Raw genomic sequence first — 14,810 nt, forward strand, 5'->3', positions numbered from 1 at the left:
ATTAATTAATTAATTAGATAAATGTTATTTAATTAATATTTTATTAAGATTTTTAGTATTATTTTATTGTTAAATGATTAATATAAAAGGGAGGAAAGATGATGAAAAAATCATCACCTTTCCATGCACCCAACGTTAGAAGAGAAGAGAAGAAAGAAAGTTTTGCTTTCTTTACAATTTGGTCCTTTCACCAAAAAATTCACTATTTTCACCTAGAAATCAAAAGAATTTCCATAGCTTCCAAGAGAGAAAAGTAATAAGGAGAAAATGGGGAGCTAGAATGTCAAGTTAGATTCAAGAAATAGAAGCTGGAGGAGAGAGAAAATCAAGTTAAAGATTGAAATCAATAGCACAAGGTAAGAACATCAAGATTTCAATATATTTTTAAGTTTGTTATTGTTGAAAAAGCATGGAAATGATGTTATAGTAGAGTTTTCTTAAATAAAGTCTTATGTTCTTGATATATTAGTGAAGGGAAATAAGTGAAAATGATGGGAAATATTATAGAGAAAGGGAATTAGGGAGTTATAAACTTAGTAATCAACATCTTGCACTGAAACAGTTTTGGACAGCAGTAGTAGATTAACTTTTAAAAATCACCATAAATTGTGGAAATCGAATTAGAGGATGAACAAAATATGGAGTCTAGTTTCTCATAGAAGAAATGGTGTAAGTAATGGAATTGTAAATCATGAGATATAATAAATTTTGTGAGACAAGGTTAGAATGAATTCGGGTTCCCCTGTTCTGACTTTGGAAAATCATAAAAAATTGAATAAAAATAATTAGAGGCTTAAATTTATATGTTTAAAATCCTGAATGAGTTTATTTTCAAGAGAGACAAACGGTAACATCATCCGAATCCTGTACGAGGAGATAATTAATTTTTAGTAAAGAAGGGTCAGAATTGTCAAACAGCAGAACAAGGATGACTTTAAAGAATAAACTGTACTTATTGGTCAAACCAAAAATTATGAAAATCTTATGGTAAGAAGATATTGAGTCTAGTTTCATAGGAATTTAGCGGATCTTAATTTGGAGTTCCGTAGCTCAAGATATAAATAATTTAGTGACTATGACTCAAGTGGACAGCTTTGAATGAACAAATAAATAGTGAAATTATAGATAATGTTACATATAAGCATGTTATATACATTAAGGATGTGGAATGGAGAGGAGGAGGAGGAAAATAAATGATTATTCAACTAGCATGAGTTCTCATTAAAAATGGTCAATTTACATGTTTTAGGTTCAAGGACTAAATTAAATAAAAGTAATATTTTAAGGGTAAATTGGTGAAGATGTCAAAAGTGACCAAATTGCATGAAATGAATTGTTTTATTATTTATATTAATAAATTGAATGAAATATTAATTTATATCAAGATTTGGTGGAAATTCGAGGAAAATAAAAAGTACCAAAATGTCCCTGAATTTTGATATTTCTGCAATTTAGCCTGGTAAGTTCGTGTAACTTGAATTATATTATTAGATGATTGAAATATATATTGGATTGAGAAATTGATTTGAATTGTAAACATGAGAAATTGTGAATTGAATGAAATGGAAATGAAGCTTTGAATTATATGAGTAAATATTGGGTCTCGTAGGCCCTATTCATTATGAATATAATATTTCGAGGATATGTTGTAAAGAATTATAAAAGCACGTTAATAATTTGAAAGTTTTAATTTGGACGAAATTTTGTAACTCGGTTTAATATGTATGCAAATGTATGTCTTATAGTAATGCCTCGTACCCTATTCCAGCGTCGAATACGGGTAATGGGTGTTACAATATGACATCGCTAGATTTGGTCATAACGTTTAGACCGGGTTTGGGGTGTTACAGTAGCCGCGTACATTTAGATATCCGAGCTACGGGTCGGTTTAATATTGACCTTAGTTGAAAGATGGCACTCGAAGACACACACGTTTCACCTCCCGTTGTGCTGAGGTCACTATTACTCTACAAGACGTAGCAGTCCAACTAGGGTTGTCTATGAATGGCAAAGTAGTGACGGGGCCTGGAAAAGTGCTCGATCTGTGGGGCACTTGCGAGCGGTTACTTGGAAGAGTGCCCCTAACAATGAGGAAGAAAGATTAACCAGTATTAAATTTACCTGGTTAAGAGCAAACTTCCAAAATCTACCGAGCAGTCCAACGCAGATGGGCATTATCTACATTGCAAGAGTGTTTATTCTGCAACTTATAAGTGGAGTACTGTTACTGGACGCGAATCAAAATAAAGTTCACAGTATGTACCTCCTCTTATTAGAAGACCTCGAGCAAGCTGAGAGATTTAGTTGGGGCTTTACAGTATTGGCATGCTTATATTGCGAGCTTTGTCGAGTGACAAAGCTATCTACCAAGACCATGGGCGGTTGCTGCCTTCTACTACAATCTTGGGCATTATATTGAATGCCATTTTTGGCAACAGTGAGCCACCAATCGTGTGTGTGGCCACTCGTGAATAGGTGATTTGATAGTTCGATTTTACCTTCTGTTTTTTAATTGTATAGTATAGTATACTCATTTTTGCATGGAAAAAATAATCAGAAAATTTATTCTATTTTTTCAGATGGGCGACTCTACTATGAATCGAATGATCATTCATCATACCCGTGTACCGTATGATGATCGAGACTCATTCTGGGGATGGCGTAAAATATGCTTTTGAATTTTTTTTCAAATACAATAATTCCAAAAAAATAACTAATAATGTATTGTTTATATTATGCAGTTTCTATGGATGCTATATGTCGAGGAAGGGACTACGACACTCATACCATCATGGGTTACCAAGCAGCAACATATGTTCATGTCAAATGTTCCGTTGATTCATTTTCATATGGTGGAGTGGCACGACGAAGGTCGGGTATTGAGACAGTTTGGTTGTGCGCAACCTATCTTGAACCCTCCCATCGACATCAAAGAAAAACATGAATCGTACATCTTTCTGTAGAAAGATCGACATTCGAGGCACTCTCCCTTGTATGTCTTAGAGAGAGGGTTCTCTCCTACGCGCGAGTACGAAGAATGGTATATGGCAAACGAGAAGCCCTTCATATTCCAAGGTCGTTATATGCTGCTCCCAAAAGATGCGCAACTGGAATCTTCCCGATGGCAACGGACGAATGAACGATCGCGCCATAATCAATTTTCGCCATTCGAGAACACCGATACCGATTCTACTTTTAACCTCGATCCCAAGCCCTAATATGAAGCATTTGGCTCGTTATCATACCACCTGGAGCCCGAGCCCCAATTTCCTCTATTGTTCGAGGATATATTTGGCGACGACTCCGAGCCTCAACATTCGACACGCTCCGAATCATCCTCATACCACCTGGAGCTCGACCAGCAAGTACGCACACCTACTATTGAGAATATTTTTCCATCGGCACCTCTGATCACGCAATACCCCTTAACTCCCAATTTTGGTGTATACGATTATACCACTTTCCTAAGTACGCTGGATGAGACACTGGAGGTCGGATTGAGCAACTATGAAACGCTTCAACAAGGTGCATGGAATCACCGACAGAGGCAGCCAGACCGTTACACGCTAGCACTAGGGACGTCGCTGGGATCACGACAATTTTGATTTTTATCTGTAAATATTTACTTTAATTTGTAATTATTTTGTTTTTCAATATAAGTTTAATTTTTCTAAAATAATTATTTGTTTGGATAAATGACTTCAAAATATTTAATAAAAAATATATAATTCGAAAAATTAATAATATGCAACAAATTAAATTTATAGATATAAGAAAACACAAACATTCTAAAATATTAATACACGAAAATATAAAATTCAAACAACAAACAATATGGACTAAATTAAATTTACAGATACAAAAAATATATATAAACATTCTAAAAAATTAATACACGAAAATATAAAATTCGAACAACAAATAATACAGACTAAATTTGATTTACAGATACAAAAATTTTGAATAGTAGTTTCTCCACAATTAGTCGTCTTCTGCTTGAATCAGGTCTACGTTGCATCAGTACCCCACCTATAAGTTGCGGAATAAACGCTCTTGCAGCATAGATAATGTCCATCTCCGTTGAACATCTTGGTTAGCCATCTATGGTGGAGAAAGTCATCCAACCCTTAATGGCATAACTTTTACGGTTAACATGACAGAATATAATTCAACTCCGTTAAAACATTACAGTATATAATTCAACCCCGAAATTCAGTTGTACAATGCAAAACACTCCTATTTGCAGTCCACTACAAAAAAACTCATCACTCTTATTTTGATGGCACTCTTAACATCATCCAATGACAATATTAGAACCCAAAGCATTGCCTGTATATAGAGTAAAGGGGGTTCCAGCCATTTGATTCCAAAAATTAAGAGAAATAATTTTTCAATACTTGGTGCCAGCCATCAGTGTCCCAAAAAAAATCTGATAAAGTTGGTGCCAGTCATCAACGTCCCAAAACCAAAAAAATATATATTTTTTTAATCTGATAAAGTTGGTGCCAGCCAACTATTGCCAAAACAAAAAAAAAATTAAAAAAGTTGTACTTGGTGCCAACCATTAGATGGCCAGAATCTAATTTTTTTTTCAAATACTGGTATTTGAGTATACTAGTATGATACGGTGTAAAAAAAATACCCTTGATGCCGGCCATTGATGTCCCAAAATCAAAAAAATAAAATAAAATTTAAAGCCTGACACAATCATCGGGCAATCATTGGGTCAAAATACAAGGGGTGCAGGCCATTGGGTTTCCATAACCCAAATTTACTATTCATTTCAAGTCATTTGGGTGAATGTTTTTAAATTAGAGTTATTTTTATAAATATTAAATTTTTTGGGTTATATGGATAAAATAGCCATGTTCCACTCATTTAAAATCAAATGACAATCCACAACAGATAATGAGGTAATATTAAGAACCTTCATCTGATTATTCTCGCTTTTGAACACACACAAAAATATGTTCTTCTCCAAATCAAGTACCTCAAATGGTCATTAAGTGAGCCAAGCTTTCTTCAAAATATGCATCATTGGCCCTTTTTGAACTTCTGTATCAAAGATCGCTTTTTTACGAGGGATAGAATCCTAATACGATCATTTGCTTTTGCAATTGTCTCTAAATAAAGTGTAATGAGATCATTCTCCAGATCCCTATCACAACATTGTGAATGATTCGCTTCTTGTTGTTATTAACAACCATGCATTTGACTTGGGACAGAAGGACACTAAAGATTACTAGAACAAACCTTGAAGTATGGTGGTTACTCCTCTCATCCCTCAATCATGAGGTTGGAAGTTGGATCCTCACTAATAGGAATGAAGCACATTTCATGGTTAACCATTTACCTTTTAGAGAGAGAATTAGTCACTGCTACCGACAATGGACACATTAATTTTAATTTCATTGCACATCTAAAAGCAACCTTAAATGCTAGCAATCGAGGATGATAAATAAGAGTAAGATCCTAACAATTTTTACACAACTAGTCAATACGTTTAGACTTGAAGGAGGAGGAGAGAAATTTAAAAGAAGTTTTTTTTTTTTAAAGTTAGTTAAAGTTCCCTTCTGATTCCATACATTACCATCCATTAGCATTGACCTTTCAAGCTTACCTCCAAACAAATAAAAGAATAGTTAAACTAGAAGTAACTAAATAAAATAACTCTGTTCGGGTATCGAAAAAAAAACCTAAATAAAATAACTCTGAAACTTCATTAAATTAATAGATAATAACCAAATAATAAATAACATTAAAAAACATACGCACGCATATGCGTTTACGTTTCTGCTTTAAAATCCTTCTTCTTCGCTCAGAGAAATTTGCAGAGTGGCAGTCACATTCTTTTCCTTTTCCTTTGGACTTCCTGAAAACAAGATTCTTTTTTCTCAGTCAAAATTCTAAATTTTCTTGTCTTTGGGAGTCCTTGATCTTGTAATGAGAAACTTGAATCAGATCCATGGAAGCTAATTCCAACGAATCATCCCAAAGTTATCCTTTTTTTCCCACCAAAATAACCCATAATTCCCCCAACTCCTCCCAGATCCGCCTTCATATAATACCAATTTCATTCATTTATTCATTACCAGCTCATTCTTTCTCAAAATAAAGATACCCAGATCTTCAGTACCCCAAAAAGAACCATGAAAAACACATCCAAATTGTTCACGATCGGGCTGGTAGCATCATGGTACTCGACCAACATTGGTGTCTTGTTGCTAAACAAGTATTTACTAAGCAATTACGGTTTCAAATACCCAATCTTCTTAACCATGTGTCACATGACTGCTTGTTCATTGTTAAGCTACATCGCAATTGCATGGATGAAGATGGTTCCAATGCAGACCATTCGATCTAGGGTTCAGTTTTTCAAGATCTCGGCTTTGAGTTTGGTCTTTTGTGTATCAGTGGTGTTCGGCAATATTTCTCTGAGGTTCTTGCCGGTTAGTTTTAATCAGGCTGTTGGCGCTACGACGCCGTTTTTTACTGCAATTTTCGCCTACTTGATGACATTGAAGAGGGAGGCTTGGCTTACTTATCTTACCCTTGTTCCTGTTGTTGCTGGTGTTATCATTGCCAGTGGGGTAAGCATTTTGTTTACATTTTTTTTCTTTTGAGTTAATGAAATTGTTAGCTGTTTTTAAGGAAATGATTTGCCTTCATTTTGTTGGAATGTGGAAGTTGGTTTTGCTCTTTTTTGCTGGATTATTTGTTGGTTTATCTGCTAATTTTGTCACTTTTTTTTTACCATTTAATGGAAAATGGTAGCTTTTCTTTAAGGGATTGATTGGAATGTGGAAATTCTTTACTCCATTTCGTTCAAACTTGTGTTGATTTTCCAAAGCTTTATAATTATTATTACATAATGGAAATTAAAGTTGTTGTATTTATGGGGGGAATTTCAATAATGTTGAAAGGATTTGCTTTACTTTATTCAATTCTGTTGGTTTAATATGAGAGGGAAATGATGTGGGAATCTGATGCCATTTCCCCTCATGATATTATGGCTAATATGATTATTTTGATGTGAGATGAGAGGTTTACAGTACTGTTCTAGTTGTAAAGATGTGGATTCTTAAAGTCTAATTTGGATTCCATGAGCATCATTTAGCCGAAAGAACATTAATGGTTAGGGGTTGCAGTACCTTGAAGTTAGAATTATGAATTGAGGTATTTGCTTTATGCTCTGTTCAGTTGCTGAAACAGGGGCTGCAAGATTTAAAATCCAATATCTTGTTCTTTTGAACTTGGGAATTCCGAATTTTTTAGCTTAATCTGGAGATTTTTCAATAATAATGGCCACAAGTTGTGTGTTATTTATGCTTAAATTATTAACATATTGTTTATGATTCATCAATCCTTGCATTTCTCATATTGTATGTTCTGGTTGCGTCTTTTAGAAGTGAATAGTCTGGAACTTTGCCCCTCTATTAGATTTAAAAACGTTCAAATTTCTTTGTTTTTTGTCTTTATAATTTTTAATGTTTGTGTTTTTGCATATTTACAATATTACAGCTCATTTATTTAATCTGATTTTTGATTGTTAGTTTCCATTTTTTCTTGCTTGGCCACAGGGTGAACCGAGTTTTCATCTATTTGGTTTTATCATGTGCATTTCAGCTACAGCTGCAAGAGCTCTCAAGTCAGTTTTACAAGGAATTTTGCTTTCTTCTGAAGGGTGAGGAATATTTCTGCCTTTGCTTCCGCTTTGCGGTTGATGGCATAATTTATTTATATTTACATTATTTCAAAGACTATAAATTGGTAGTGAGAATTTCTCGTTAATTTTATTCTAGAGAGAAGCTGAATTCCATGAACCTCCTCCTCTACATGGCGCCATTAGCTGTGGTATTTCTACTTCCTGCAACGCTTATTATGGAAGAAAATGTGGTCGGTATTACCCTTTCCCTCGCCAGAGATGACTCCAAGATCATTTGGTATCTACTATTCAATTCAGCGCTAGCATATTTTGTGAATTTGACCAACTTTTTGGTCACGAAACACACCAGTGCCCTGACTTTACAGGTATGACATCTGTGATACTTATTTGAGGCTTTTCTCAAATATTGAATAGGAATGGTTCTTTTAAGTCTTTTATGGGGTAGGAAGTTAAAGTCACATAAGTGCCCCTTATTAAGAAAGATCAAATAAGAAAGTGAATTCTGAAGGTTTTTTACTGCTTTTAAATACTATGATCATGAACTGTTAGTTCTATTAATACTTAACATGGGAATGACTGTGTTAATCTTAAGCCTCTTGAGTTCCTGAGATGTTTTTGTCTTGCAGGTTCTAGGAAACGCGAAAGGAGCTGTAGCTGTGGTGGTTTCGATTTTAATTTTTAGAAACCCAGTCTCTGTTACCGGAATGCTTGGTTATGCACTCACAGTCTTTGGGGTTATACTCTACAGCGAAGCCAAGAAACGAAGCAAATGAGGCATCATCCTGGGAATGCAATATATACATGATTGTCGTATACTTTGTTTCCTTTATCGCGAGGACAGCAACAATGTTGAAAGAGGCAGGTACGTTTGGGGCCGTATGGTATAGCATATGATGCCATGGATTTTGCGCCCTGGATTCAATCTTTTGTTTACCCTCCAAGCCTGGGAAGCTGGCTTTTCTTTCGAATTGGCTCCAGCTGCAGGATTTTAGTAAAAAAAAATTATAAACTCCAATAAATGACTGATTGGTCTCTACCATTCCCAGCTTGGGGGTTGTTGAAGAGGAATATCGTTTTTATGTTTTTTGATTCTTTCATGGAAAGCAAAAGCTTTAAAATTGGTGTTTGTACACAAATCGATCTGTTGTTACAATTTCTATTGTTGATTAATTAATGAAAAGAAATCTCATAAGCTTACAATTTTATTTGCCTACGTTACTCAAACTCAGTTGCCGGCTTACATGATCATGGGACTTTAAAGAAACGAAAATATTCACATAGCTACATATAGTAATATAGCATTGCAGCTTGCAAGTGTCATTTTACAGCTTGGGGAATGCATTTCTGATTCCATAGATAAATCAAATACTGTAACATATACGCAGATGAATGTTAAGCCATAAGCATAAATCAGCACAGGGCAAGAAGCAAATACATGATGAACAATTGAATTCAAGCTTCTGGAACAGACGCAGACTTGATAAGATGATTGTAACTTCCTCTCTTTGAAAAACTGGGGGAAGTGATGTTTGCAATACAAAATACCCTCCAGATGGACTTATAGGGCAGCCACCATTACCTGTCGAAAATATGTCCAAAAAAGAAGACAAACCAGATTAAGCAAATTCAATGATGTCGTAAGCAATTACAGTTGCAAAATCATGCAGTAGCTTTAATTTAGTGAAAGTTTATTAATGCATCAATTGTAAGATGCCTTTGTGACAGGAACAGCTTTCACATGACCATGTAGACTGAGCTTATCCTTCATCTTTTAAAGAAACTATTACATGCTCTCTTTAAGGCCATGCGTGATTTCATTGGTTCAAAAACTCAACCAGCCAGAAATTTTACATTGAAATATTTGAGTCTTAACTCCCTTGAAAGAAAGAGGAAACAAACAAGGATAATCCATGATCAATACTTAAAACAAAAGTGGCACACAACATACTTCTTCAGCAGTAAACCTCGTAAAGATTAAGATAAATGTGCTAGGCTCACACGGACCAATAAGTTGTGATTGCATGTTTGAACACAAAAGAGTAAAGAAGAGGACATATGCAGCCAAAAATCAAGGTCTCGTGATTGCAGAAAAGATGCATTTGATTTCGAAATTCTACCTTCTCAAGTGGATAAGCAGTTTTGCCGCAAACAGCGCATTTTTCTTGTGTCCCTGAAAACATGCTGGCGACTTTGCTAGGCGATCTTGTCTGAAATCAACACAAGCTATTTGGAATTAGGAAGAATATCCAGTACCCTATCACACACCATAAAATCAATTTTTTCTCATTTAATAAAACATCAAACACATGCAGTGTTGGAAGGGAGAGCTAACTTTTCAGCCGACTTTGTAGCTTCTGACAATAAAATTTATGCCACATTAAACCAAACCTATAAATAAATAAAGGGTTTTACCCAGCAAGAGAAAAGGACTTACGTGACTGAAAATTCTTGTTCAAGTTACCCCTCTCCTTGAAGAGTTGCTCAAAACGAGGCTTGCAATAAAGCACACCCTCCATTGAGGAGTAAGTACCCAACTGGAAATATGTAAGACAGGCTACAAGGTTAGGATCAGAAACTTCATTACATAAACCAACATAGTTGGCCAACAGGATCTATCATGTGAACCTATAGACTCAAGTATGAGTGTCGGATACATCGGACAATACCAATTCTCTCTAAATAATTTGAGTATTTAACACCGAAGTTTCGTCCTTACATGCATTGGACATTCTAACTATTAGCTACTAAAATAACCAGCAAACAGAACCAAAAGCTTAGCAGCTTCAACAACAATCAAGTAAATGGCAATAGCTATAGCATATATCATTTACTTTAAACCTAATGAATGTACAAAACAAGCAATGTCAACTATATCGAGAAGCGATTAAAAGCACTACCTTTAGTGTCCCTTTGCAATGACTGCACTTGAAGCAGGATTTATGGTAAGGAACTCCATCAGCTGACAAAAGTTCCACAGGATAAACAGTCTTCTCACAAGCCTTGCATTTCTGCTGGGTACCAATAAAAGACATGCCTCATATATGTTACCTTATTGTTCTTTAGCTTTAATTCAATTCCCTCTCTTATATTAACTGCCCGAATATGTTAAATAAACAATCAAAATACACAGTTCAGAATCAGGTTTATGTCAAATTCAATAAAATTAGCTATGAAGTTCAAAATATAAATGCAAATCCATAGATCAAGTGAAAGCAGCATAAACGAAACATAAATCTCAGAAACTTCCTTCTTAGAGTATCCTAAAATCCCATGCAAAACCCAGTTAGCTGATCTAACTCGAAAAACTTAATAATAATAATAATAATAATAATAATAATAATAATAATAATAGTCAAAACCATCTTTTTGAAAAAATAAAATTTTTAGGTTTGTTGACTTTAAAAAAATGAAAATTGGGAGTCGCCACCAATCTTTTATTAAGGTGTGATTGGATCACCTAAAAAACGGCTTTGGTCTAAGAGATTAAAAAAACGGGTTCGGGAGTTAGTTACGTACGAGGAAAGATTATCACCCTCGTAACGCCCAAAATTGGTACCAAATTAATTAATTAATGTCTTGAAGTCGAGAGTTTGAAAATATATAATGCTTAGTAAAACTTAAAAACGTTACGCATTCAAACCTTTATCATTTCAAAAAAAGAAAATGCCACACCCAATGCGTTAGGGCACAACATTTTTATTTCCTCAAAATGAATTAGGTTAGAATACTCGTGTAAAAAGAATATCCATTTATTTAAGATTTAAGAAATCGCGGCCCAATACGTTAGGGCACAATTCCTCCAAAATCCCAAACTCAGAATATTTCCTTTATTATTTTTTAGAAAAAAAAATCTTCATTTCGAGAAATCAATGCGTCACATCCAATACGTTAGGACACAACGTGTTGAATTCCCAATAATAAATATTTTTTTGATTAAAGAGAAATGCTCGATTATTGGATTTAACGAAGAAAATTGGAACCCAATACGTTAGGGCTCAATTCCCTTGAAAATCCTAAATACGAGCATTATCTCAATTTGGAAAATTTTCTATTTTTTAAAATCGAGTAAAAAATGATGTAATGTTATATTGAATGCATGTATAAATATTGCAATAACAAATAACAATAATAAATACGAAAAATTGTATATAAATAAGATGAACAAATAAAAAAAACAATGATATGCAAAGTATCACATAAATGAGCAAAATAAAAATATGAAAACATAAATCAACAAACAAATAAAGAAAAATATAAAGAAAAAGCGCATAATATATACATTGAAATTATAAAAAACTATAAAATTTATATAAAAATATTTATATATATAATATATTTATGAGAATAAAAATATATATATATAGAAATTATAAAAATATGGATAGAAAGTATAATATATATATACGTACATATATATGTAAGTTAATAAATATAGATCATAAAGATAATGATTGCATATATATATATATATAGAAATTATAAAATATGTATAGAAAGTATAATATATATACGTACATATATATATATATATAAGGTGATAAATATATAATCATAAACATAATAATTACACATATAAACTTAAAAAGCAAAAGAAAATTTTTTTGAAATTAATTAATTTTTAAAAAAAGGACTAATTTTAAACTGTGATAAAAAACTAGAGCAAATTCGTAAATAAATAAAGTCTGGAGGACTAAATTAAACGCACGAATTACATAGAGGGGCTGGAAGGGAAATTTTCCCTTCTCCTCTAAAACGACATCGTTCCAGTAGGGCTAAATTGAAATTGAAAACAAATTAAAGGGTTAATTTAAAAAAAAACCTAATTGTAAAACATTAAAAGGGCGGAGGGGCTAAAAGTGCAATTTTCCCCTCCGTATAAAACATGCGGATCCTAAAGCTGGGTCGGGTCGGATCCGAATAAACCCGGGCCTTAAACGGCGCCGTTTTAATTGGCTATTTAAGCAAAAAAACCTTCAAAAAAAATCATTTTCCTTTCATTTCTAAAAAAAACCACAGAAAAGCTCTCAACCCTCAGAGCTTCGACGTCCAGTTCGGCCATCGGCCGATCATCGGCCCTCCGCACCGACCACCGGCAACGGCGCCGCCGTATGCGGTGGTTGGAAAGCCGAAAATTTTAGATCTGACCCTTCTAAAGCCTTTAAACTCGAATCCAACCCTGAAATTGCCAAAATATTGACGGAGAGGGCCCAAATCTCGAGAAAACCTTTTGGTTTTCGGCCGTCAATCCTCGGTGATGACTTCTTCAGCCATCCGTGGCAGTTAGGACTCGAATACAGGTTATTTCTTTCCTTTTCGTATTTATATTATTTATAAATGATAAAAATAAACAGATATAACAGAAAAATAAATAAAAACTATAAGTAACAACCTTTGATTCGATTTTTTATTGCGAAAGTAAAAACCTTTATTTTATTTGACTTTTTTCCAAAAATTTTTCTTTTGGTACAGTATGTTAATGGCTTTTTATAGCCGAATGAAAAAGAAATCCAGAAACAAATTTTGTTTGATTCGATTTACGAATCTTTGATTTTCTTTGAATCTTTGATTTTCTTTCTATCTTTGCTGTTTTATTTTCTTCCTTGTTGTTTTGTTTCCTTGCAGGTGAAGATTGCGAATATCTCGTTCGCATGGAGGACATAGTTGCGGCGCGAGTAGTATGAGGTGGCCATAGGGATCCTTAGAAACCCTAGGGTTTCTGCCTTTTTTGGGCCACTAATTTAGGCCTCTGTAGTTTAATCGGGTCTGGGTTTTGTTGTAATTGGGCAGTTTCATTTGGGCCCGTTTATTATTCATACTCGGGGCAAAAATCGGGTATTACAGCTGCCCCTCTTTGCTCGTTGTCGTGTAACAGGAACGGAGCAAAGATTTTAAAATTCCCGATTTTGCCCAGACATGCTGAACCTTGGTACTTTTCTTCTTCAAAAAGCCTCGCCCCTTCCTACTGCATCTTCAGAGGTATAGGCACTAGTGCTTCAATCTACTCCTCTGTAACTTCAGGGAGATAAGACTTATAGCTTCAACTTGATCTGTTGTCACTTAAAGATGAATTTGATGTGATCTACTCTGCTGCATCTTCAGAGAGATAAAACCCATCGTTCTAATCCACTCCACTACATCTTTAGGGAGATAGGATTTGTTTACTTTCAACCTATTCCATTGCTGACCAGGGAGATAGGATTCTCAATCTTCAACCTATTCCACTGCTGACCAGGGAGATAGGATTCACAATCTTCAATCTATTCCACTGCTGCCCAGGGAAGTAGAATTACTGTCTTCAATGTATTCCGTTGTAACCATAGGGAGGTAAAATTCGTCATCTTCGATCTACTCCGCTACTGCTTAGGGAGATAATATCTGAAATCTTCAACCTACTCCACTATTGTCTAGGGAAGTAGAATTACTAGCTTCAATGTACTCCACTGTAACCACAGGGAGGTAAAATCTGCCATCTTCGATCTGCTCCGCTACTACTTGGGGAGATAAGATCTGAAATCTTTAATCTATTCCACTGTTGTCCAGGAAAGTAGAATTATTGGCTTCAATGTACTCTATTGTAACCACAGAGAGGTAAAATCCGCCATCTTCGATCTGCTCCACTACTGCTTAGGGAGATAAGACCTGAAATCTTCAATCTATTCCACTGTTGTCTAGGGAAGTAGAATTACTAGCTTCAATGTACTCCACTATAACCACAGGGAGGTAAAATCCGCCATCTTCGATCTGCTCCGCTACTGCTTAGGGAGATAAGATCTGAAATCTTCAATCTATTCCACTGTTGTCTAAGGAAGTAGAATTACTGGCTTCAATGTACTCCACTGTAACCACAGGGAGGTAAAATCTGTCATCTTCGATCTGCTTCGCTGTCGGCGCAAGAAGGCAAGATCTGCTATTTTTTAACTTTGTTCATTGTAACCCGGGAGGCAAGGTGGTGTCTTTGATCTCGCTTCATTTGTCGACAGAAGGCAAGATCTGCTATTTTAACTCGCTCACCGCAACCCGTGGAGGCAAGGCTGGTGTCTTCGATATGCTTCGCTATCGGTGCAGGAAGGCAAGATCTGCTATTTTCACTGATCTGTTCTCTGGGGAACATGACCTGTATAATGAACCTAATTATGCCTAATAA

At 34.8% G+C, this 14,810-nt stretch overlaps 1 protein-coding gene and 1 pseudogene across 1 annotated transcript; one reads left to right on the forward strand and one right to left on the reverse strand.

Annotated features, from left to right (window-relative positions):
* Positions 1–5,766: 5,766 nt before the first annotated feature.
* LOC105771193 (probable sugar phosphate/phosphate translocator At3g11320) lies at positions 5,767–8,871 on the forward strand. Its single transcript, XM_012592605.2, has 4 exons — positions 5,767–6,590; positions 7,581–7,684; positions 7,803–8,031; positions 8,293–8,871. The coding sequence occupies exons 1-4, from the start codon at positions 6,150–6,152 to the stop codon at positions 8,437–8,439; spliced, it is 921 nt and encodes a 306-aa protein (XP_012448059.1). The 5' UTR covers positions 5,767–6,149; the 3' UTR covers positions 8,440–8,871.
* Positions 8,872–9,005: 134 nt separating this feature from the next.
* LOC128041396 (LIM domain-containing protein WLIM2b-like) lies at positions 9,006–10,698 on the reverse strand (annotated as a pseudogene).
* Positions 10,699–14,810: the final 4,112 nt, after the last annotated feature.

Source organism: Gossypium raimondii, chromosome 5 (assembly GCF_025698545.1).
Source record: "Gossypium raimondii isolate GPD5lz chromosome 5, ASM2569854v1, whole genome shotgun sequence".
Classification (NCBI taxonomy): Eukaryota; Viridiplantae; Streptophyta; class Magnoliopsida; order Malvales; family Malvaceae; genus Gossypium; species Gossypium raimondii.

What these genes read in the sequence shown, in the direction of transcription:
- LOC105771193 (XM_012592605.2), top strand. Translation starts at nt 6,150, where the DNA reads ATGAAAAACACATCCAAATTGTTCACGATCGGGCTGGTAGCATCATGG. An exon ending in GTGTTATCATTGCCAGTGGG is followed by an intron (nt 6,591 to 7,580) that starts GTAAGCATTTTG and finishes GCTTGGCCACAG; the next exon opens with GGTGAACCGAGTTTTCATCT. An exon ending in CCAGTGCCCTGACTTTACAG is followed by an intron (nt 8,032 to 8,292) that starts GTATGACATCTG and finishes TTTGTCTTGCAG; the next exon opens with GTTCTAGGAAACGCGAAAGG.